Here is a 25,668-nt window from a genome sequence, read left to right as displayed (position 1 = left end):
ATATGTGAATAGACATTCATCCACAACTTTTCTCCCAAGTTGATCATCTTACTTAAATATCTGTCAAGCACACCACCATACCCTGGGGTAAACTTCTCAGGTGCTCAAAGAAAGGTATTGTCACACACAAAAAATACTGCAAAATCTGCTACAAAGCTAGCTAGCTAGAACTGATAGGGAAACTACAGGGAAACAAAGGCAAAAACATATAAGGCAATTTCACTCTGTTATTTATATGTTTATTTTTAGTTTACAATAAGCTGTCCAAATACACTTTATAAAATCACTCTTCTTTTACTTTATTCTCACTGAACATCCCAGACAGGCCACTGGGCAATTAGTCCAAGTGAAGGTGATGTGCGACCACATAAGCCAGACCACGCCAGGCCACAATTTAGATAAAAAATGGCTTTTCTCATGCGAAAGAATAAAGAACTAAGAAGGGCAGCATCTCTTGGGCAGCTGTTTTAGAACCAGGGTAGTGATATAGCAGAATATAAACCTGACCTTCCATTTTTAAAACCTGCTAAGATTCCAGAGCATGAACATTTAGAGAACTGGAGGAAAATTGCCAAACACTCCTTTGTTGACCTAAATCTTGATTTAAGCCACAGAACGTGTTTCCAACACCCTAGATCTTTTATCAAGGAAATTACATTTACCTCTAGTTACATAGTTTTATGTGGAGCAGACCTGCAATTGAGTATTATGGTCAGGCTTCAGTGCTAGAGAAATCCTGTTGAGGACTGAGGGCCATGATAATTAGAAAAGTGGAGTGGGTAAGCAGCAAGTGATTATTTCTCCATCTCCCATACACGGGGAGGCCTGGCCCAGCTCAGCCCCACTCAGACCAACCCAAACCAGCCCAGCCCAAACCCAGGGGAAACGAGTCTGCATGCAGACATTCAAACTAGATTCAGCACCAAACAACTACACCAATCCCCAGCCAAACTGGCAAATTAACAAAATGTGGGGGTTTTAGCTCTACTATTCTGCAAGCCCTCTTAGATTTTTACCACAGTGCTCATGGTATCCACCCTACAGCTGCTCCAAATCCTCCAGCTCTGCTTCTTCAAAACAAATAAACCCTTGTTGCTTCCCCATCTCCTCCCCAAACAAATCTCATTTTTCCAAATATCAGGGCAGAGGTTTGATGATCTGGCTAATTCATGCTTATTAGTCATGATGCTTAGTCTTTCTGAGAGTATGTTCATTTTAAGGGGAAAATGGCAAGGGGATAGAACATATATTTGACAGAAAGCAGTCTCTGGTCTGTTCTCTGGCCTTTTGATATCTAGCACCAAAGAGGCTGAAAGTAAAACCAAATTAATCAGCCTGAGATCATTACATAAGCCGACCATCCTCTTCTATTTCTCTCCTTTTTCCAAGTATCCAGCAAGGCCACGGGGCACTCCCACTTGGGGCAAATCACCTGTGACTCCTCCTAAACTCAACCAATATAAAACTTACTCAAACCTCCAAGAAATCATTGTTTCAGGATGATCCACATGTGGGAATAATAAGCCAAAAAGCACAATTCAGAAGGTCTTAATTATTATTTCACCCAAAGCTAGTCTTGGAAATATTAGCCTGTTTTTTTTCTTTTAATTTAAAATATTATGACAAATGTTTTTCTATGGTTTTCAAAATTGCTGTTTTTCTTCAGCCACTTTTTTTTTTTCCGTTTTCTTTTTAACAGCTGCTGGCTGGCTGGTGTTCTTTCTGCTCTATGAACTAGCAATGGAGGGTGGAAGACAGCTGCACTTTAAATGAATCTGAAAGATCTGAAAATATCTTCTCTTGGCCACCTAATATTGCAGAAATAGAATAAGAAGAAAAATAATAAAGCAGAAGATAAACATCAGGAAAGCAAAAGTATGAGAAAGGTACTTTGTGTGATCTATACACTACTGTCTTAAAATTTCAAATTAAAGTAGATTTGGCGATAGAAAAATTCTGCCCAGAAACAAATCACATTGTAGTTGTCTAGATGTCTGCTTCCATCGATGTATAACAATTTATATACTTTTACAGTTTATGTAAAAGTAACATACAGTAATGGCTGAAACTGTATCTATTCATCAATAACCCAAAACAAATGCCACAAACAATGCATTTAAGAACAGTTGCTCAGAAAAGAAAAAAAAATTAAAATAAGCTTCACATTTTGCCTAGGATTTAACACTGGAATCCACTAAAAGATCTGGGTATAAAATCCTACTCATGACTATATTATTTCGTCTGTTTCTAGTAATATTATAGATGAAAACGATAAAATTATCAACCATAAGCCAATGCCAATGATAAAATCCTGGAAAGCATTCACTGTCTTATCTCCATGTCCACTTGGCTGTGTGGATAGAAATCTTAGTGACCTTGTGCTTTTTCAAAAAAGAACTTCCAGACTGAGCACGGTAGCTCATGCCTGTAATCCTAGAACTTTGAGAAGCTCAGGTGGGAGGATCCCTTTAAGTCAGGAGTTTGAGGCTGCAGTGAGCTATGACTGTGCCACTGCACTCCAGCCTGGGCAACAGGGCCAGATCTTGTCTCAAAAAACCAAACCAAAACAAAAAGCCCAAAAAGAACTTCCATGTAGACTGAAGAATGAAACCCTGAGAGGACTGTGGAAGAGCAACTGCAAAAGCCAGGGGGCACTCACCCCACCCTAAGGCACCCCTCCTGCCAGAGGCCTCTGCAACCGCCTCAGTGGCTCTGCCCGGAACCCAACCTTCAAGCGCAAAAGCTGATTTGTATCTCCTAACTCTTAAAACTTTCTTCATCTCCAAGCTATTAATACATACACCTCTCCCCCACACCAAAATTATTATGAGAAACATGCAAACTAGGATTACAAACATATAATAACTATACATAGTTATTTTTGTTTATAGTTATACAAATATACATAGTATATTTGTATTATAGTAACTCCTATGGAACACCTTTGTGCTAGTTTTTCTCAGTCTTGATCTTTCATTGTGTTTTCCCTGGTCTATTTTATTAGTAATTCTTTTCTATTTTATTGTATGTCCACCTGTAAACTGATTTAAGTCCTTTCTGCACTGAAACATACACATATATCCCATCACCACAGATTGCAACACCATGTGTTACATGTGTCAGAGTGAGCAAGCTTTTCTGTGGTGACTCCTGGGTGTGTAAGAGTTAGCTGCAGCCTCTATCCAGTGTGTAAGAGTTAGTCGCAGTCTCTATCCACACCTTTATTCAATTTAGCATACAGTGCTGTAATTACATGCTAACCTTCTGGGGCAGGCACAGTTCCTGAGGAGTTAGTTTATCATGTGCTTTAAATGTCTGAATAAAAAGAAATTTAGACATGCAGGAACAAAAGGCATAATGCCTTATTTTAATTTTTATAGTTAATATTATTGCTAATTAATCCCAAATATTTAAAAACTTAAAAAAAACTTCAACTAGACTTTTTGTTACCACAGACATGTCATATAAAAACACATTCACAGCCGGGCACGGTGGCTTACGCCTGTAATCCCAGCACTTTGGGAGGCTGAGGCGGGCAGATCACAAGGTCAGGAGTTCGAGACCAGCCTGGCCAAATGGAGAAATCCCATCTCTACTAAAAATACAAAAATTAGCTGGGCATGGTGGTGGGCGTCTGTAATCCCAGCTACTCAGGAGGCTGAGGCAGGAGAATCATTTGAACCCGGGAGGCAGAGGTTGCAGTGAGCCGAGATCATGCCATTGCACTCCAGCCTGGGTGACAGGGCGAGACTCCATCTCAAATTAAAAAAAAACAACAAAACAAAACAACATATTCACAATGTGGTGAAGCAAGACATTTTTTAAAGATTTCCATTTGTTTTTTTGGAGACAGAGTTTCGCTTTTGTTGCCCAGGATGGAGTGCAATGACACGATCTTGGTGCAATGACACAACCTCCACCTTCCAGGTTCAAGCGATTCTCCTGCCTCAGCCTCCGAGTAGCTGGGATTACAGGCCATGCACCACCATGTGGGCTAATTTTGTATTTTTAGTAGAGATGGGGTTTCTCCATGTTGGTCAGGCTGGTCTCAAACTCCCGACCTAAGGTGATCTGCCCGCCTCGGCCTCCCAAAGTGCTGGGATTACAGGTGTGAGCCACTGCACCCAGACTTTTTTTTTTTTTTTGAGAGAGAGTCTTGCTCTGTCGCCCTGGCTGGAGTGCAGTGGCGCGATCTCGGCTCACTGCAAGCTCTGCCTCCCAGGTTCACGCCACTCTCCTGCCTCAGCCTCCCGAGTAGCTGGGACTACAGGCGTCCCCCACCACGCCCGGTTAATTTTTTTGTATTTTTAGTAGAGACGGGGTTTCACCATGTTAGCCAGGATGGCCTCAATCTCCTGACCTTGTGATCCACCCTCCTCGGCCTCCCAAAGTGCTGGGATTACAGGGGTGAGCCAACACGCCTGGCCTGTTTTTTAAAAATATTAGTTTTATTACATTTCCACTTGTCTTTTTAATATTCTGTGTGACAAAATGAAAAGTGCACAAAGAGCACCAGTGAGAGCTGTGAGCTGAACTAGCTGCCTTTTTTTTTTTTTTTTAAAGAAAACCATTTGTTAAATCAAGGTAATTGTAGATTCACATGCAGTTTTAAGGATAACAGAGAAATCCTACTTACAGAATCAGAATATTACATACTATCACAGAATATTACAAAATTATCACAATCAAAATACTGACATTGATACAGTCAAGATACAGAAAATTTCCGTCACCCCAAGGATCCCTCACATTGCCCTTTTATGGCTACACCCACTCCCCCTCCCCTCTTACCTCTTCTCGGCCCCTGGTGAGAACTAATCTGTCCTCCATTTCTATAATTTTAAGACTTTCTCTTCAAGGTAAAATTTACCAGGACACAAATTACACAGTGACTGAGGCAGCCAAAGAGTGAAAACATGCATTCAGTCAACAGGTGAAGAGGATTTTACGTGAATTTTAAACAGCTGGCAGCCATCATGCTGAAAATGAAAGCACCTGGAAGCTAATGCCGTAAAGATCAAAACTGAAATCTCAGAATTTCAAGCTCAGATTTAATACGCCCTTTCAAGCTGATTAAGTTCAAAGTGCAGAAGATAATTTTCAAGAACCATGTGAAAAACCTTAAAAAAAAAAACAGGCCAATGGCAGGTAATCTCCATTAAGGTATTTTTAATAGCAGAAGATAGCAACTGAATGGTCTTCTCAATACCACAGTTAGATTGCTTGCTTAACCACTATCAGCATTTACTCTGGTAAGAAAAAATAAACCTTACATTTAATTCAACCACTAATAAGTAGCCCTGATTCTGAAGGCTAGTAAAAGTCCAAGTAAACAGTCCACCTGTTAATCATCAGCAGGGACATAGTCTTCAGAAGCTCCACGAACTTTCTCTTTCCTGTAAGTATTCACATATTTGCAGAAAAAGAAATTCCTAACATTTTCTACTTTCCCAAAGATCTATTTTTCAGCAATGGTCAAAGTAGCAAATTTCAACAAAAGGAAGGTTTTTCTCCTTGCACACTTGTCATTGTTAACTATAATAAATACAAGTTGTAGCAAAGTGTTTTCATAAGTTTTTCCCCACTACCATTTTTTTACAGTTTTATTTATAAGAAAATAAATGGCATAGGTTAAGGAAAAACAACAATTACTCCAGTCCGTAATATTACTTTTGTCAAAGAGATAGAGATAGTACACTCTAAAGAACAATTCCAAAACTCGCACTGAGCTGAATAACAAAAGCATAGACTTCTCCCCAACTTCTCCACCCACTTAAAGACAATTTATCCCATCTTGTCAGATGGCTAATCTTAATGAATATCAGAAGGAAAACTCTGGAAAGAGCAATTTTCTATCTGCATCCAAACATGCAAAATTAAAAATGATGGAAGATTTAAAAGACTAGCTCATTAGCATCTCTTCTGAATTCAAGACAACTTCATCCAGACAATCGGACTTGATGACTTGCCTGGATACCTTAAACCAGTGGTTCTCAAACTTTTGCAGTTATCAGTTTCACTTGGAGAACTTGTTACAACACAGATGTCTGTCCCCATCTCCAGAGTCTGATTCAGTATTGTAGGTCTGTGGAAGGGTTTAAGAATTTGCATTTCTACACATTCATCCACTGAAGAGCACTTAGGTTAATTTCATACCTTGGCTATTGTAAATAATGCCACAGTGAACTTAGTAGTGCAGACATCTCTTTGACACACTGATTTGACCTCCTTTGGACATATACCCAGTTGTGAGAATGCTGGATCATATGGTAGTTCTATTTTTAATTTTTTGAGGAACCTCCATACTGTCTCCCAAAATGACTGTCCCCTTTCTCTACATCCTGGCCAACACTTGATATATTTTATCTTTTTGATAACAGCCATTCTAACAGGTGAAAGGTATATCTTACTGCAGTTTTTGCATTTCCCCGATGATTACTTATGTTGAACATTTTTTTCAAATTAAATACTATTCAGCCTTAAAAAAGGACATTGTCACTTGTGACACCTGGCGGACATTATTGTTAAGTGAAATAAGCCAGGCACAGAAAGACGAATACTGCACAATCCCACTTACATGTGGAATCTAAAATAGTCAGATTCATAAAACTAGAGTGTAGAATTAGAATGGTGGTTACCAGGGGCTACATGGAGGGGTGAACATGGAAACAGGAAATGCTGGTCAAAGGGTACAAACCTTAAGCTAGGAGTAGTAAGTTTTGGTGATCTATTGCACAGCATGGTGACTATAGTTAATAATACATTGTATATTTCTAAATTGCTAAAAAAGTGGGTTTTTTTTTTTTTTGAGACAGGGTCTCTCTCTTACCCAGGCTGGAGTGCAGCGACATGATGATAGCTCACCACAGGTTTGGCCTCCTAGGCTCAAGTGATCCTCCTGACTTAGCTTCTGAATAGGTAGGACTATAGGCACATGCCACCATGCCTCGCTAATTTAAAAAAAAAAAAATTTAAGACGGGGTCTTGCTATGTTGCCTAGGCTAGGAGTGGATTTTAAATGTACTCACCAAAAAGAAATTGGTATGGTGAAAAAAAAAAAGGTTCAGCTGGGCTTGGTGGCTCACGCCTGTAATTCCAGCACTTTGGGAGGCCAAGGCAGGTGGATCACCTGAGGTCAGGAGTTCGAGACCAGCGTGGCCAACATGGTAAAACCCCGTCTTTACTAAAAATACAAAAATTAGCTGGGCGTGGTGATGCACGTCTGTAATCCCAGCTACTCGGGAGGCTGAGGCAGGAGAATCTCTTGATCCTGGGAGGCGGAGGTTGCAGTGAGCCGAGATTGTGCCACTGCACTCCAGCCTGGGCAACAGAGCGAGACTCTACCTCAAAAAACAAACAAACAAACAAACAAACAAAGAGTTCAGAGAATAGGCAGTTAAAAAAAGAAAAAAAAAAAGAAGCAAATATGCATGGGAGGTGACAGGTATGTTAATTAGCCTCATTTGATCATTCCACAATGTATACATGTACCAAAACATAACACTGTACTCCACAAATATATACAATTATTTGTCAATTTTAAAATAATAATTAGCTTTTCTAACAAGTTCCAAGGTGGTGCTGATGCTACTAATCTGTGGACGACACTTTGAAAACCACTACTCTAAACCTAAATATTCTCAATTTTTGAGTTTTTTTTTCAAGTCATTGAGACCTCAGCAGAAAACACCAAGTTTGGGAGACTTAAATTTGTTAAACTGCTAAACTGTTCTTTGAGATACTTCATCAGAGGTAAAATAATGACAAAGTTCAAAATAATTCAGTGTTGAGCTGTGTATATGTGCAGCTTAGAATTCCAGACCCCCTTTTTCTGATTTCACAGAAACAATACCCAGGTGTACTCTGTACAGCTTTATAGAGGGCTTCACTTCTGGCAGTGTGAGGGGCTAAGTCCCCTTGCACTTTTTTTTTTTTTTTTTTTTGAGATGGAGTTTCACTCTTGACCCCAGGCTGGAGTCCAATGGCATGATCTCGGCTCACTACAACCTGTGCCTCTCAGGTTCAAATGATTTTCCTGCCTCAGCCTCCCGAGTAGCTGGGATTACAGGTGCCCCCCACCTCGCCAGGCTTATTTTTGTATTTTTAGTAGAGATGGGGTTTTACTATGTTGCATTTTTTTTTTAAAAATTACGTTCTAGCCACTGCCCAGGCTAGAACGTAATGGCTATTTACAGGCACGATCATAGTGTGCTGCAGCCTTCAACTCTGGGGTTCAAGTGATCCTCCCACCTCAGCCTCCTGAGTAGCTGAGACTACAGGCATGTACCACCACATCTGGCTGCCTCTTGCACTTTGATTTAGTAGAGTTTCTCTTCAGAAGGTACAGGGACTGCTTCATAGTGGTCTCTGGAAAAAGTCCTTTGTTCCAATTCCCACATCAGTCACTTCATAATGTGAAAAATATACACAAAATCTTGGTATGTTCAAATGAAATAGATCTTAGCCTCACCCTCCATGTTTTCCAGAATTGTTCTATTCTATCCATGACTCACAAGACTCCTGGGTAAAGGAGAGGCTGAAATGGCATTTGTGGAGTCTCAAAATGCCTATGTAAGCCAGTTTTCCACCTCTTCCCCATTATTTTATTAGCGCATATGTTATTAAGAGTAACAAATTCATCTCAGTATTGGTTTTAACATTTCACCTTGTATCAGAGGTGTAATAGCCATAAAATGACCAAAGAAGGGAAGAAGATGGTCAAAAGGTATAGACAAACTGAAAATTCAGCTCTAAAAAAATGGCCAAATGACAATATTAAATTAAAAATCAGCATTACCATTTAACAGCAAAAATTTATCAAATTATGCTTGTTGCTAAATATGGAGATGTTAATAATACACATAGTCCCTGCCCTCATGGAGCTTTATTTACTATCTTGCAGAGAAGACCAACAGAACAATCATTACAAGTGTGAAGAATGTTCTAAAGAAATTCAGGTTGCTATGGGAAATGAAACCTAACCTCCCCAAGAGGAGTAGGGAGATATGTGTGAAGAAGGAGGTATCAAGAAAGGTTTCCCAAAGAAACTGACCTCCATCACACAATTACTTAGTTTATTAAGTAATGACCATGTGCTAGACACGAACGATAAATAAGAGTGGGCTAGGCAAAGAGGGAGGAGAAACAGGTACAGATAGAGGAAACGTGCGTGAAATGTTTCCAGAGAACTCAAGCACACAAAGCATGCAAGAGTACAAAGGAAGTTGGAAAGGGAGGCAAGGACCAGAATGTGCAGACCTCTCTAGAGGACTTCTCAACAGTAGGGAAAAGCAGGACAACAAGAGGATCATGTCTGCATCTTAAAAAATCCCTTTCTGTAGACAATGGACTGAAGGGGGCGACCAGTCAGGAGGCAGTTGCCGCATTGTAAGATGAAATGCTGGAAGGTTAGCACAGGGTGAGGGGGAGTATGGATGGAGAAGACATATTCATAGTGTTTTTTAAATAGTGAATTTTGGCTTTCATGTCAAACACCTCTATTTTCTAGTTCTAACACAGGGCACTTAATTTGTAGGGGCCTCAGTTTCATCACATATGGAGTAGAATTAAAATCTTCCCTATGTATTAATACTTTTTAAGGTTACTACGAGGATCAAAAAAATCATGTGCCTAAATAATATTGCTGGTACATATTACTTATCTACTACATTTTACTCTCCAAAACTCTTAGCTCCATTTCCATTTCTGGCTAGAAGAGGGACATGTACCTCTGTGCTGGGTTTAGAAAAAAGAACACTGCATCACAGCTGATATAACAAGCAATAAAGAATGTCTATATTGGAACTGGTAAGGAGAATTCAGCACAGTTGTAGAAAAAAGGCAATGCTCTCTTAGCCAAGAGCAACTGTAACAAAATGTTAACTTTTAAAAGGATACAATAAAAACCAGTTATCTAGAAATAAATCTAACATGTGCAGGAGCTGTATGGAGAAACTTAGAAGTGCACTAAATAATATTATGCTCAAGAGCATACTATGCCAATCTTCCCCAAATGAAATCAATGAAATTCCAATAAATTCCCAAAGTATTTTTCACAGGACTTAACAATGTAATCCTAAAGTATATAACCTAGAAATCACAAAAACGTAATGTTGGATGAACATAAACAAGTTGTACAAAGAAACTCCAATATTATGTAACATTTTTAAATATATAAAATATTACGTATTGTCATGGACTCATACGTATGTAGTAACAGTATAAAAACATGCATGAGAATGATAAGCGTCAGATTCAGAACAGTCATTACCAAAGGGAGCAGAATCAGAGGAGCAAAAACAGGGGTTCCAGTTTACACGTAATCTTTTATTTCTTAAAATGAGTAGTGGATACAAAGATGTTTGTTATACTATTGGTCTTTAAAATCTTTTTTTTAAAATATGTCTTAAATATTCCACAAAAATACAGAATGCCTTTTATTTGAAAACCATGTTATTACATGATCTAGTTTAGTAATTCCCAAACACCAATCCAATAGCTACATCAGTAACACCTGAAGTACTTGTTAGAAACAAAGATTACCAGGCTATCCCAGGATCAGGATTTCTGGGAGGAGAGCCACGTGATTCTAATATAGAGCCTTAGTAACCCAGGAACTATTAACAGCCAATCCATCAACAAAATTGGTCCCAATCGACAATGAGACATTTAAGTGCTTGAATATCTAATCACTTTCCAATGATCCAACTGTCTAGAATGTAGATTCTAACTTGAGGGCAAAACCGTACAAATTTTAAAATACATCCTTTACTGTACCCTCCCAAAAGACTATACATGTAAAAACTGGGTATATTTTATTAAGTAATAGTATCAAATGATTCCATAGAAGGATATAATTCCTTCATATTCACCACAGGAAATATGCCACAGCAAAATTCCACCAGAGATGATAAAAGGTGCTGTTCTTAAGTTCAAAATGGTTTAAGTCACTGGCAACTACCCTCATGATGTATTTCCCTCAAGCATATAGAAAACAATAATGCATTTCTTTCCTAATTTTCTTCCCTTAGAATACAATTCATAGCTAACTTTATCTAGAGAAATGCAGAGAACCATGAGAGACATAAAAAATAAATTTAGAAAGAAAACAATTTATTAAAAATTAGGGGTATTAGTACTGCAATGACAATTGTCATAGCCTGCTCCCAAGACATAATGTTGACTAGAGATGACTATGCTGTTAAAATGTATGAAACACTCAAGGGCCTTCTCTCTTGCATTCACACAGACACACACACACAGTTTCCCCTAATATTTTTAAATTACAACTAAAAACAAGGAAAGGGATTATTTTGATGTTCTAAACAACACAAATCCAGTACTGGGCACACAAAGCACATCAACATAAAATAACTCACTTACCAGGGCTTTCTACTCGCTTATAGTGGTAGGGATTGATGCAGACCTCCTTCTGCTTGGAACCAAAAGGAAACTCACAGCATTCCAGTGGTTTTAGTTCATGGTGGCTCTGAAGATCGGGCCAGCGCCACACACGGCAGTAAATGACATGAGGCAGTCCCTTCCGGTGGGAGACTTGCAGCCTGCCATCCAGAGAGCGGGGAATGGTGACACAGTTACTCGGTTGCCCTGGGCAGCTCAAAGCCTTTTCCAGTTCCTCCATAGCACCTTTCTTTTTCTTCAGTTTTTTCACCAAAGCATCAACAGCTTTCTCTGCCCATTTTTCTTCTTCATCGCCCTGTTTCCACCCAAGAAGTCTCTTCACAGCTGGACTTGTAAAGGAAAATAAACTTGTCACATTCATAATGACAGCACTAGTTATACTCCTTGGATATGGTGAAATAAAGCCGTCTCCAAATGCAAAAGGACAGCAGAAGAGATTTATTTACAGAGAAGTCTCTTTAACTTCTTAGTCTGAAGTCCAGAAAAGTAGAAATTACCATTCCTAATGTTTAAAAAAGTAACCCAGTCAGCACCTACAAAAGAAAAAAAGAATGGTTAGAATCATCTTTACCATACAACCAAATTTATTAATCACCATGTGCTAGGTACTATTTTAAGTGCTTTTATGTGATACAGTATGCTGTGGACTGAATTGTGATCCCTAAAATTCATATGCGGAAGCCCTAACTCTCAGTATGACTATATTAGGAGATGGAGCCTCTAAGAAAATAATTAAAGTTAAATAAGGTCATCAGGGTGGGGCCCTAATCTGATAGGACTGGTGGTCTTAAGATTGCTATCTCCCTCCTCCAGCCTCTATGCACACACACTGAGGGTACTGCAAGGAGGCAATCATCTGTAAGCCAGGAAGAGAGCCCTTACCAGAGCCTGTATTGTCCAGAACCTTGATCTTGGACTTTCCAGACTCCAGAACAAAGAGAAAATCTATTTGTTATTTAAGCCACCCAGTCTATGATATTTTATTATGGCAACCAAAGCAGAATATATAGCATTTAATGCTTTTCACAATCCTTTGAGTTAGGCAATACAACTGCTGCCACTTTACAGATGAGTAAACTGAGAAGCAGTTTAAAAAGTAAGCCACTGTTAGCAAAAGCTCTGGGATAATAGCAACAAAGTTAAAAAGTCCAAGTTCTCAAAAGATACTGTAATATTTTAGATTCATTTATAACTTCTAAAAATATATTTCAAAACACCTCAATCAACAAAAACTGAAAGCAACAGGGAGAAAAAAAAATATTAGTCTAATATCTGTTTTTTGGTTTGTTCTACAAATATTTCTTAGGCTAAAAGAAAATTCCTATTATATAAATGTAGTAATATTTTAGGGTATTTCTTCAGTGAACAAGCCTGTGTCTATGGGCTACAGGGCAAATAGGATAGGAAATACATCTCTTGCTTTAAAAATTCTGCTATTTATTGACATAAAAGCAATAAAGCACATGGACACATACTGTACCAAATTCTTTAGCCAAGTTGCCTCATTTAAACTTTCTATTTACTCTTTAGCACATGAAAACATAAAATGTGAAAAAGGTTAAGGAGGTTAACTTTGTACAAACCCTGGCTAAACTGGAGTAGCACCTATCAGACCAACCTCCTTCCAAACAAACAAGCCAGAAAACAAACAAAAGCCCAGCTTTTTAAAGGCATCAAAGAGGAACCAAGGCACTCAGGACTTGAGGGGGCCAAGATCCTGGAGAGAAGGGAAATGCAATGAAGTGAGCTGAATATTCGTCACCACTCTTTCTTTCCAGGGATTTGCCAATAGCTATGCTATGAGCAGCAAAAGGTCTAGGAGCCAAGCAGAAAGAGGTAACTAAGAGGCTAAAAACTAAGCAGAGCTTCTAGTAGACTCATAGTGCTGAGGAACCCCAAAATAACAACACAACAACAAATGGAGTTGAGGGCCTGCTGCGGAGAAACCCTGGTAAATAGTCTAGGCTTTCAATGGAATCTCCTGGAGGAATATGCCCCAGTCTAAGGGCAAAAATGAAACGGATCAGTCTTTACAACCAACCTAGAATCATCTTAATCCTAGCCTTGGTCTAGGTGATGGGTATTGCTCTCTAACAGCTTGCCAGAAGAAAAACAAATTCTCTATAGAGGAAGACAACATCAACCTTAGCCACTACAATTTTAAATTCACAGCATATAGCAATGAACCAAAAGTTATCAAGCATACCAAGAAACAGGACCAAATGACCAAAACAAAACAGAATAGAAACAGACCTAAGGGGTGACCCAGGTAATGGAGTTACCAGAAACAGACTTTAAAGTATTAATGATTACTACTTAATATGTCAAGGAAAGAGAAGACAAGGTTGAAGATTTTAACAGAGAACTGGAATCTATAAAGAAGAATGAAATAAAAATTCTAGAACTGAAAAATATAACTAATAAGACTTTAAATAGGATGAACTTAACAATAGGTTAGATATAGTAGAATAAAAGATTAGTGAGCAGGAAGATTGGTAAAAAATGCTCATACTAATGCAGAGAGAGGGAAAAAATGAAAAATAAAGAACTGAGGAGACATAATGGCTCTAGTGAAAGGTCTAGCACTGCGTAAGTAGAGTTTTAAAAGAAAAGAAGAAAGACTAACAGAGCAATATTTTTAGATACTAGCCAAGGATTTTTCCAAAACTGTCAATAGACATCTAACCATACATTCATGAAGCCCTACACCTTCCAAGGATACATACAGAGAAATCCACAAATTTCAATGTGTCATATTACAGTAACATTCCTGAAAACCTAAGACAAAACTCTTTAAAAAGGCACATTACCTTCAAGTAAGTACAATCAGGTTGACAGCTGACATTTCAGCATAAACAATGGAAACCAGAAGACAATGAAATGACATCGTTAGTACCAAATGTAAATAGCTGGTAGCTTAAAATTCTACACTTAGAGGAAAAACACATTCAAAAAATGATTGTGAAATAATGATGCTTTCCAACAATCAAAATCTGAGAGAAGTGGTTTACAGCAGATTGTCACTAAAAGAAATACTAACAGGAATTCTTCAGGCAGAAGGAAAAAGACTCTAGAAATAAGCAAAGAACTGCAGGAAATGAGGAAGAGCTCCTGAAGGTGAAATAAGGGTAAGTTTAAATGAATACTGACTTCACAAAACAACAATAGGAATGTCTTGTGATGTTTAAAATATATGTACAATTAAAATGTATGGCAACATCAAAAAGACATATATGAAGTTAGCATTCTAAGGTCCTTGTGTTATCCAGGCCATGGTAAAGTATAATTTACTATTAGTATAATAAGTTATGAATTCATGTCATAATAAAGCAACAACTGAGAGAGTAAGTTACAAATTATAACAAGCTAATAGATGGGTTAAAAATATGCAATTAAAAAAATATATATGATTGGCCCAGTGTGGTGGATCATGCCTGTAATCCCAGCACTCTGGGAGGCCAAGGTAGGAGGATAGCTTGAGTTCCAGAGTAGCCTGGGCAGCACAGGAAGACCCTATCTCTACAAGAAGTAAAAATGTAGTCCAGCAAGGTGGCATATGTCTGTAGTCTCAGCCACTCAGGGGGCAGAGGCAGGAGGACTGCTTGAGCCTAGGAGTTATGATAGGCGTTATGATCGTGCCACTGCATTCCAACCTGAGTGACAGAGTGAGACCTGTCTCTAAAAATCAAATAAAAATTTTAAAAATGATTAATGCAAAACATATGAAAAGGAGACAACAGATGAGACAAACAAAATAGTAAGATTTAGATATAATCCCAAAGCATAAGCAATTACTTAAATATAAATGACTAAAATATGACAACTAAGAGTTGTGGGGAACACTAACTATATTGTACTTAAAAGAGACACACATTAAATATAAGAACACAATATTGAAAGCAAAAGAGTGGAAAAATATATACTATGCATATTCTACACCAAAAATTGGCATAGCTACCCATTCGGATAAAATAGACTTTAAAAATAAGAGGTATCACCAGAGATTTTTAAAGAAAAAAAAGAAAAAAAGGACATTTTATAGTGACGAGTTGAGCCACCATGTAGTTTTTAAATTCCAAATTTTATGTAAATAACAACAGCCTCAAATTCATAAAGCAAAAGACTAACAATTACAATGACAGGCAAACCCACAATCCTAGTGGGAGATTAACATAGTAAATGATAAACAAAAATCAATAGATACAGAAAAAAAGTGTTTAAAAACTTGATCCAATTCATATACATATTATCACAGCACTCAACAACTGTACAATTCATAACACTTTCAAATACACAAGGAATACTTACTGAAATTGACCATATAATGAACAACAAAGCAAATCTCAATCTGTATCAAAATACTAAAATCATATAGAATATATTCTTTGATTTTAGTATAACTAAGAAATCAATAAAAACACTGTTATTGAAAAGAACCAAACTTTAAAATAACCCAAGGGTCAAAGAAGAAATTATAGCGGAAATAGAAAATATTTCTAACGAATAATTGTAAAAATATCACATCAAAAATGCAGGATGTGGCTCAAAGCACAGAGGGAAATTTATAGTCTTCAATGCATGTATTAGAAAAGGAAAAAAGCTGAAAACTAACACTCTAATACCCACCAAAGATTTTTTAGAAGGAAAAATAAACCCAAAGAAAGTAGAAGAAAATGAAAGCAGAAATTTAAAGCATACTAAAGAAAACCTATAAAATCAAAGTTGATTCTTTGAAAATACTAATAAAATTGGATAAATCCCTAGCAAAACTGATAAATAAAAAAGAGAAGGCACAAATTACCAACAAATGGATTAGAATGCAGAAATCATTAGTGAGCCTCAGAAATTAAAAAATATAATTATTATAAATTGCTGTCACGGCAAACTGTGCATGTCTATAGCTACATTGTGATAATCTACACATCTGTCATCTTCACTACAGGAAACGATGTAGGACTCCAACTTATTATTTTCTTACCTTTGGAACTTGGCATAGTAGCTGGCACATAGCTGATTCTCACTAAATGCCTGATGAATAATTTAGCTCCCTGAAGAACTTAGAAAGCCAAATATGGAGCGTCAACTCTATTTGGGAGGCTACAGGGCGTCCGCTGTTTTCCTTTTTAAAGAGTTCATCCAAATTTACTAGTTTTTTTGAAGTTGGTATTATTTTCATTTAACATTAAAGGAAAGAGAAAACAAAACTATGCTATTATCAAAAGTCACACTTGGTCAGAGTGTACCTATTGATATAATAATTCCCTTTTACTAAAAGGTTAGTTTTGCAAAAGAACAAGAACTTTTTTCTAGGCTTCTAGGAACAATTTATAGAGGGAGTGTATTTCTTCATATTCTATATGTCCATCTCTTCTTCAAAAACAGCTTTTCAACATTTTAAGCAATAATTTTTAAACAGAATGGCTAAGTTTGTATCAAAATAACTTGGGGCTATTTTAAAATATGTAAGAAATACATTTAAACAAATACCCCCAAAATCACTTGGGCGTACTTATTTAAGGCAAGAGTGTTGGGTAATGTAGTATATAAGAACCACCATTTCAGATTTTTAACTATTCAAATCGACATTCATTCAACAAAGTTGTATTAAGCACCTGCTAAGTATGCCTAGCACAGTGCTAGACACAGGAGACACAGAGGCAAACATGTCTAACATACTGGAGGAGCTCACAATCCACTGGGAAAGCCAGCGTGTAAACAACTAACTCCCATAAAGCAAATTGCTAACCTGCATGCTAATTCTAAAGGACTTTGCTGAGATGTGTTATTAGGTGACCTTCCAGGGACTCAGTCAGAAGAAATACTACGATTATACCATTGCCCACGGGCACAAGAATAACCGAAGAGGAGGCCCATGTGCTGTGCATTTACCTACTATTAACTAACTCTAATATCATTGATAAAGGCTATAAAACAAGTATCAACAACACTCTGGTCTGAATATTTGTATCCCCTCCCTAAATTCACATGTTGAAATCCTAACCCCAAAGGTGATAGAATTAGAAGGTGAGCCCTTTGGGAGGTGATTAGGTCATGAGGATGGAGCTCCCATAAATGGAATTAGTGCCCTTATAAAAGAGATCCCAGAGACATCTCTCCTCCCTTCCACCATATGAGGTTACAGTGAGAAGAGGCCATCCAGGTACCTTGATCTTGGATTTCCCAGTTACTATAACTTTGAGAAGTAAATTTCTGTTGTTTATAAGCCACTTAGTCTATATGGTATTTTGTTATAGCGGCCTACAAACTAAGACAAACAATAATATATAAAAACAGAAAAGGAAAGAACAATTCTAGAGATTTCAGAACATTTTTTTCCAAGAGAAAACAGACTTAAAGGATAAGTAGAATTTTGCAAAACAATAGAGCAAACATTCTGTGTGTTCATTACTTGACAAACACTGTTCACTGCTGTTTATCTATTAACCAGTTTAATCTTGGCAACAATACCTTAGTATTTACTGTGAAGTAAATACTATCATTTTCTTTATTTTACATGTAAGGAAAATAAAATATAGAATAGTTAAGCATCTTGTCCAAAGTTATGTAGACAGCTATAAGTGGCAGAACCTGGATCTGAACCCATTTTGCCTGGCTCTAGAGCCAGAATTTTTAAACCACTTTTCCAAATGGCTTGTTCCAACAAACACATGATAGAAATGCTGGGGTTTAATCCAGCTGGAGATGATACAAGGCTGATATGAAGGAAGGGGCAAGACTGAAGAATCTTATCATATGGACAAGTGGAAGGTTTTAAATCTGAGAATTAACATGATTAGATCTACATTTTAGAAAGACAACTAAGGTAATATCTTCAATACAGAAAGATTTCTTCATACTGGGAGCAAAAAATAAAATAAAATAAAATAAAATAAAATAAAATAAAATAAAATAAAATAAAATAAAATAAAATTCTAAACCAAGGGCATCCAAACATTATAGAAGCCAGTTAGGTGGTAAATGTCTTGAGGCCACTCACAAAAATTAAAGTGAAAGGATCACAGCACTTTGCATATAAACATGCACAGACAAAACAAAATGCAGGCTGATGACTAATTTTTACCTGAGCTAAGCATTTTTTAATATTAATATACAAGTCAAACAGGTAGCCTACCTCATATGAGGAACTCAAATGAGTCCATGATACTATGGCCTTGGCAAGACAACTACTTTTTTTCTGCCCCTTTTTGTACTTCCTGCCTTAGTTTATGTCAAAGGCTAAGTGGCCTTATCAGTTTAAAGTGCAAAATAAAAACATGAGTCAGCAAACAGGGATTTCCTTCCCTCTTGTCCAAATATAAACATTTCACACTGACAAAAAAGTATTCATCTAGTAAAAAAAAAAAAAAAAGAACCCAGCAGCCTTAAAAATATTGAGATCTTTATTCCAGCAACTTTATCTTCAGAAATTTACTCTAAGGAAATATTCTGAACTGGAAAGGGAAATAGTTTTTGCACAAAGATTTTCATCAGAGCATTATTTATAATAGTGAAAAAAAGAGAAACATCTAATAATTGAAAAATAGCTAAGTAAACTGCATACATCTACTCAATGGAATATTATACAGACCTTAAAAATTATGTTCATAAAGACTACATAATAATTTGGGGAAAACTGTAAGCAGAACATAAAATGGTTGGTTATATGTACCATTAACAACTATGTAAATATATGAAAATATTAACCATGACTGGGTTTGGAAGATTAGTAATGTGTCTCTCTCCTCCTTTTCTAAACTTTTCATTCTTTAATGAAAAAATGTAACTTTCGATTTTTTTTAAAAAGGCTTTCGATACAAATATTTGCTAATTACAAAAAAAAACCCCACAAAAATAAATTCATTATCTCAAGCCACATCTATACTCTACTTAGAAATCAGGTTGGATTTATAGTGTGATCTGGTTTGAGAAGTAAAAAAAAAACATAATGTAGTTTAAAGCAGTGTTCTAAATTCAGAACGTTTTCCTAAGGAGTCTCACCCATGGGAAGGATTTCTATCAGAACTGCCAGAAGTGAAATTAGAAAAATACTCTTATACTACTCGACATGGCTATTTAATTTTCCAACTTACGTGTTATTCCTTAATATTAAAAGAAAAAAATGTTAAAATACTCTTAACTGCTACGTAACTTGCTTTATATTTAAAGGAAGCCTAATCAGCCAATTGCAGAACAAATGGGCATTTTCTTCACCTTGGCCTCATCTAGTAAAGCAACAAGTAAATTATCCAACTCCTGTGATTATCAACAAAATACACTCTCTTCCATTTAATATGTTACAGATCCCAAATTCCCACAGAAAGTTTTTTTTAATTACTCTAATTTGTATATGAAGATATAACTGTTTTTTAAAGGAAGGAGTAACCACCAAATGTTACAACCCAAGTACCTTTAATAAAAAGATGAGGAGACAAATAATGTCCAACCACTCTCTGTATCAGCTTCAGACTAGAGGCTGTTTTATAATTCTTGCACCAGTATGGAATTCAACAGACTAAATAAATGCTCCCATTAAATATTGAGGGAATAATTGTATTATTCAATAAAATGAACAAAAAATACAGGCTACAAAAAGTGACTGGGGGAAAATAATCCAAAAACTCTCAGTACTTTAAGAAAGGCAAGTAACAGAAGATAAATGGTCTATTGTCAAATAAAGCAGGCAACTCTTTTCTCCCCCTACTTCTTGTTCTTTGGTTCATTACTCTTTCTTAACTAATAGTAAAAAATCATGGCACAAAGATCAAAAGAATTAAGGAACTAAAAGTACAGGGTATTGATTAACTTCACTTTGAAAATGTTTAACAGCTGGATACTTTTCTTTTTTTTTTTTTTAAGACAACTTTATAAAAATTCTGTTTGATCGGCCGGGCGTGGTGGCTCACACCTGTAATCCCAGCACTTTGGGAGACCGAGGAGGGGGGATCACCGGTCAAGAGTTCAAGATCAGCCTGGCCAACATGGTGAAACCCTGTATCTACTAAAAATACAAAAATAAGCCGGGCATGGTGGTGTACACCTTTAGATCCAGCTACTTGGGAGGCTGAGGAAAGAGAATCACTTGAACAGGGAGGTGGAGGTTGCAGTAAGCCAAGATTGTGCCATTGAACTCCAGCCTGGGTGACAGATTGAGACTCTGCCTCAAAAAAAAAAATTGACCTTTTTTTTCTTTTTGGAAACAAGTATTTCCAAGTAACAAAACCACCTATGTGTGTATTTCCAGACTTACATCGCCAGATATCTTCTTGAACAGATAGACTGGTCTTGTGAATACACAGAAAAAGTAAGACTTGAGCTCCCAGAGTAGACCTATGGTGGGCTTCAGAGTGATCATAAGCAAACTGTACGAATTTTGTACTTCAGCATTTTTTTTTTTTTTTTTTTTTTGAGACGGAGTCTTGCTCTGTCGCCCAGGCTGGAGTGCAGTGGCGCAATCTCGGCTCACTGCAACCTCCACCTCCTGGGTTCACACCATTCTCCTGCCTCAGCCTCCGGAGCAGCTAGGACCACAGGCACCCACCACCATGCCTGGCTAATTTTTTATATTATTTTCCAGTATTTTTAATATATGAAACTATTTCACAATACACCTCATTAGATGCCATGGAGATGCAAGATATCTCAGAGACATGTTGTAGCAAGTGATCAATATTAACTGGCAATATTAATTAGTATTACAGAAATGTATGTGTCATCTATCCTAACATCCAATTTTGGATAGGATTCAAGGCCTGGTGAAATCAACTCTTGCCTTGTTTGAGATGCTTAAATTAAAACATCAAAAAAGGTCAAAGGGGAACATGCCAGGGGACCTGTAATGTAATTCTCATTACTCTAAAACAAACTACTTTTTTCTAACCTGCTCCATTTCACTTAGGTACTCAACTGTATAGTCCGAACAAAGATGGGATTGTCCAAGTAGATCATGATTCCAAAGGATAATAAAGACACCTGAAAAATTCCTGACACTTATAGAAACCACAGACTCACAGAAGATTATATACACTAAAGATGTAGGGTTAAAAATGCATAAAAACACAAAGGTTGCAAAAACCATATTATTTCAGCAATTTAAGGCCAATAAATATTTTAAAACAATAAAGAGCAATCCACCATTGCTTGCATCTTTCAAGCCATCTTGTAAGCAAAGAATTGCAATGAGATTTATTGGTAAAAGATGAAAAATTCACAAAATGGAAAGGGGATCATAATCATAATCATTCACCCTAAATAAAATCAGGCTGAATTAATCAGAAGTCCAGAAGAACTGGGAACTTACAAACTTTTGATAAAGCTGAAATAACTATTACTTAAATGTGGAACAGCAGACAACCCACATGAGACAATGGCCCAGCAAGAGGGCTGAGGCAGAAACTGCCATCCGCTCACATTTCCAAATAGAGAAATAGTACCCCTAAAAAACAGTACCCCTAAAAATGAAGACAGGTGGAGACAGAACTCTAGAACAAGTAGAACGCAACGATAAGTAGTAGACAGTAGGAACTGTAAATGGTTCCTAACAAAAAGCATGAAAGATTATTGTACAGCTCCTTAAGGAAAATGATAAATATCTACCCTTAAGGTTAAGGCAGACAGGCAAAAAACAAGTTAAAATTTGCTATACAAGTCCAGTGCCATTACAATGAATATAAAAACAGAAATGGATCTGGTTATTTCAGTTCCAGAAAATACCCTAAAGTAGCAATGTTCTTTGATCTGGTTCAACAAATAATATGTTCAAATGCTTCTTTAACCCGGTTACTCCAATTAGGAGCTAACCAGGTTTTCAGATACAGTAAGTCCTTACTGGTTCCTGGAAACTGTCGCTTTAAGTGAAATGATGTAAAACAAAATTAATTTTAGCATCAGCTAATTTATATAAACAAGAGTAAAGTTCCTTCAGGACATTTCTGGTCACAAAATCACCAAACTTCTAAGACCCAAAAGACTTCTAAAATTAACACTGAAATAAATGTGAGCCATATATACATTTAAGAAAGATGAACAGAAACAAAATAATTATTTACCCAATTACTCCAATTCAGGGTTGCAGTGGCCCGAGCCGATCCCAGCAGCTTAGGGTACAAGGTGGGAACCATCCCTGGACAGGACACCATTTCACGGCAGGGCGCACTCACACACACACCTACATTCACTGCAATGGGAACAATGTAGACATACTAATTCACCTAACGTGCACACCTTTGGGATATGGGAGGAAACTAGAGTAGCCAGAGAAAACCCAAGCAGATGTGGGGAGAATGTGCAAACTCCACACAGACAGTGGCCTAGGCTGGGAATGTTTTTTCTCATCAACATTATAAGGAAATGGCATTGAACGAAATGAGGTTGTTTGAGGACCTGCTGTATTTGTATTGGAGGAGGAAACAGGTGAAGTGCCTGCACTCCTTTTTCCTGTTTTAAAACAGCAGTTAGCCCTCAACTTTCAACATTTGTCTCAATCTCAAATGAGTCAAATTTAGCTAAATAAAACTCACCACTAAGCAAAATAAGGGAGAAAAAAACCCCTAGAACACAAAGAAAAATGAAAATGGATAAAACCTTGCTCTTTACTGATGCTAACATACTTCATAAAGTACAGCGCTTAACTTCATTGCTAAAAAGGCTATAATGAACTCTATTTCGCTTTAGTCCTTAGGGGAAAAAATGTATTTAAACAAAATTCCTACACAAGAAAGCCACATGGAGACCCACAGAGAACACAGAACTCTGCTGCTCTCAGTTCACAGCAGCAGGAGAGTCCTACTGTCACAAACACCACAAGTAAAGTTCCATCTTACTGAGCCTCTTACTATTCAGCCTTGGTCTGGTTACTTCCAAACATGGGACTGACGATGCAGAATAGCTAGTTTGACATTTTTCCCATTGAAAATTTATTTTTGCCAGAGATTATTTTCTGAATCTGGAGAAATTGGGGGTTGGAGGTAGGAGAGAGGTTCAGCTCGTGAAAACCTATTTATAGTGATGCAATAATGCAGGTACTATTGCCTTTAAAGCGCAGACACTGACAGCAAGTCTTCCAGTCTCTCCAGTATAACAAGTGACATGCTAGCAAGAGATGCAATGTGGTCCCTCAACAGTGTTAAGTGAGCAGAAATCTTAGGAATCAAAAAAAAAAGGAATACCATGTAGACTGAATTCCAGCTTACTACTTACCACTTGTAAGTTCACCGAAGCTGTGAAATTTCACCCAAACAATTTCAAAAGTAGCATCTCCTTGATGAAAAGGAAGCAAGGAACTTATGGATGTCACAATGACAAGAGTCTCTAAGGATATAACTGTAGTTTATGTATTTTAGGTGTGCCAAGTATGCTATTAACGTATCTTCATTGTATCAGAAAATTCTTTAAAAAGAGTTCTTTCTGGTTTTGTTCTGCATACACAAATCCTTCCATCCTGACGAATCTAGGCTGCTAATAGAGTACCTGGTTAATTCTTCTTAATCATAGAGATCCCCTATAAAATAGCAGCTGTCACATCTGTTTTGTCTGATTAGATGATTACTTGCATAGTTAAGTTTTCTTATTGTCCCCAACTTCAACAAAGTTGGCTTTTCTATATCTTCTTGCCATTTCCTCTAAAAGTTGTACAACATTCCTTAATCCCATTGAACCCCCATTCCCAAATTCATGCTTGTAATGGCACACTGTCCTTCAGGACATGGTAGCCTTTCAAGATATCCAGCTCCCCATAAGCTCACCCTGATAAAGTCCATTCACATTCATGTCAACTCAAACATTGTAAAGACTCCTGGCCTACAAATGCTCACTCCTCAAACACAGGAAAGACTGAAGACCACAGACATTTTAAGATTTAATTTTATTGACTACCCCAGGAAAAAGTCTACAGTAGTTGTCTCTTAGAAAAAACTATTCTCTTTGAGTCAGTTACTAAAATAGCAATTTTAGACTACAAAGAATGCTAAATGTGGTAGATTTCTGTAAGTGACTAGTTATGAATGATTCATCAGTAGCTAATAAACGAAATTGTTTGAGTTACCAACTTATACAAGCATTATACTGGTTGTTTTTACAAACATTATTACATTGACTCCTCACACCAATCCTTTGAGGTAGAAATCATTATCTCAATTTTACTAATAAACTTGAGGCTCAGAGGTTAAAGTAACTTTCTCCAGACCACATTCTGGTAAGTAGTAGATCTATATTTTAAACCAGTACTGACTAATACTAAAGTCCCTCAGTCAAGTTTAAAAAAAAAAAAAAAGTAATCCAAATATCAAATTCACAGATGAAAATGGAATCAACTACAGGAGGAAAAAACTATCCCTTTAAAAAAAAAAAACAAAACAAAAAACCTGCTGTATTTCATGTTTTGGAACATATTTCTCTCGCTCCACTGATCTCACAGGTGCTGTTTATGACAACAAACATGCACATCTGTAGGGGTGAACTGACAGACACAAAGCAGGACGGCCTGAACTCTCTTCCTATATTTAGATCCTTCAGCTCAGCTCTTAATTGCGTAATTTAATCAGGACCCTCTAGAAGGGAAACACATCCATATTCATCACAAGCATCAAAGGAAACATCTTTACAAGTTATATCCTTTTACAAACCAACATATGGTCTCACGCCACTTTCCCAATTGTTGAACTCCTCCTCTGGGAAGAGCATGGAATTTTATTTCTTTTTATCACTTGAAAAAATCACTTCCCTCCTAATTCAGTAAAACTGGGTGGAGGCCACTTCCCCCACAGGTGAGAGAAATAAAACTTGTTGATCTGTCATTGTCAGGAATTTTAAAGTTAACCATTTATTTTACATATTTTCAAAATGGAAACAAAAGGCAGACAAAACCCAGAATGAGAAATTGGGGCACATTCTCCATGCTTTCAAATAAAACCTCTACCTATTTTTTTGTCATTTTAAGATGGTTTCTAAATTAGAAAACAAGTGTCCTTAGCTTGAATAGGTTTGAACTGCAGCTGTCCACTTAGTAGCTGTACTTTGAAGAAAACAACTCTGAGCCTCAATTTGCTTTTCCACAAAATTGTGATACCATCACCCAATCCACTGGGTTATGCAGATTAAACATAAATATGAAAGGCTTACTTCAGAATTATAACATGCTGAAAAACAAAGTGATTAACAAAGCAGGTTTACAAATAAGGCTAATTTTAATATTTTGCATATCCAAAAAAATGAAGTTTACAGTCTAGTTTTTGTCTGTTTAATGAAGTTCTA

At 37.0% G+C, this 25,668-nt stretch overlaps 1 protein-coding gene across 13 annotated transcripts in view; it reads right to left on the bottom strand.

Annotated features, from left to right (window-relative positions):
- SMAD1 (SMAD family member 1) overlaps positions 1-25,668 on the bottom strand; it is a 78,056-nt gene that overhangs the window by 32,387 nt on the left and 20,001 nt on the right. For 10 of the 13 annotated variants that reach the window (XM_063638233.1, XM_055276030.2, XM_063638235.1 and 7 more), the window contains exon 2: positions 11,383-11,954. In XM_063638233.1, the coding sequence (XP_063494303.1) occupies positions 11,383-11,782 (400 nt within the window). In that variant the 5' untranslated portion in view covers positions 11,783-11,954. Of the gene's footprint in view, positions 1-11,382; positions 11,955-16,399; positions 16,562-22,466; positions 22,595-23,616; positions 24,747-25,668 lie in introns of those variants that run through there. The other 3 variants (XM_063638231.1, XM_063638232.1, XM_055276033.2) reach the window with 3 other exon arrangements.

This window comes from Symphalangus syndactylus, chromosome 4 (genome assembly GCF_028878055.3).
Source record: "Symphalangus syndactylus isolate Jambi chromosome 4, NHGRI_mSymSyn1-v2.1_pri, whole genome shotgun sequence".
Lineage (NCBI taxonomy): Eukaryota > Metazoa > Chordata > Mammalia > Primates > Hylobatidae > Symphalangus > Symphalangus syndactylus.
Note: the sequence above shows the minus strand (reverse complement) of the source record. Positions and strands in the feature narration are given on the sequence as shown.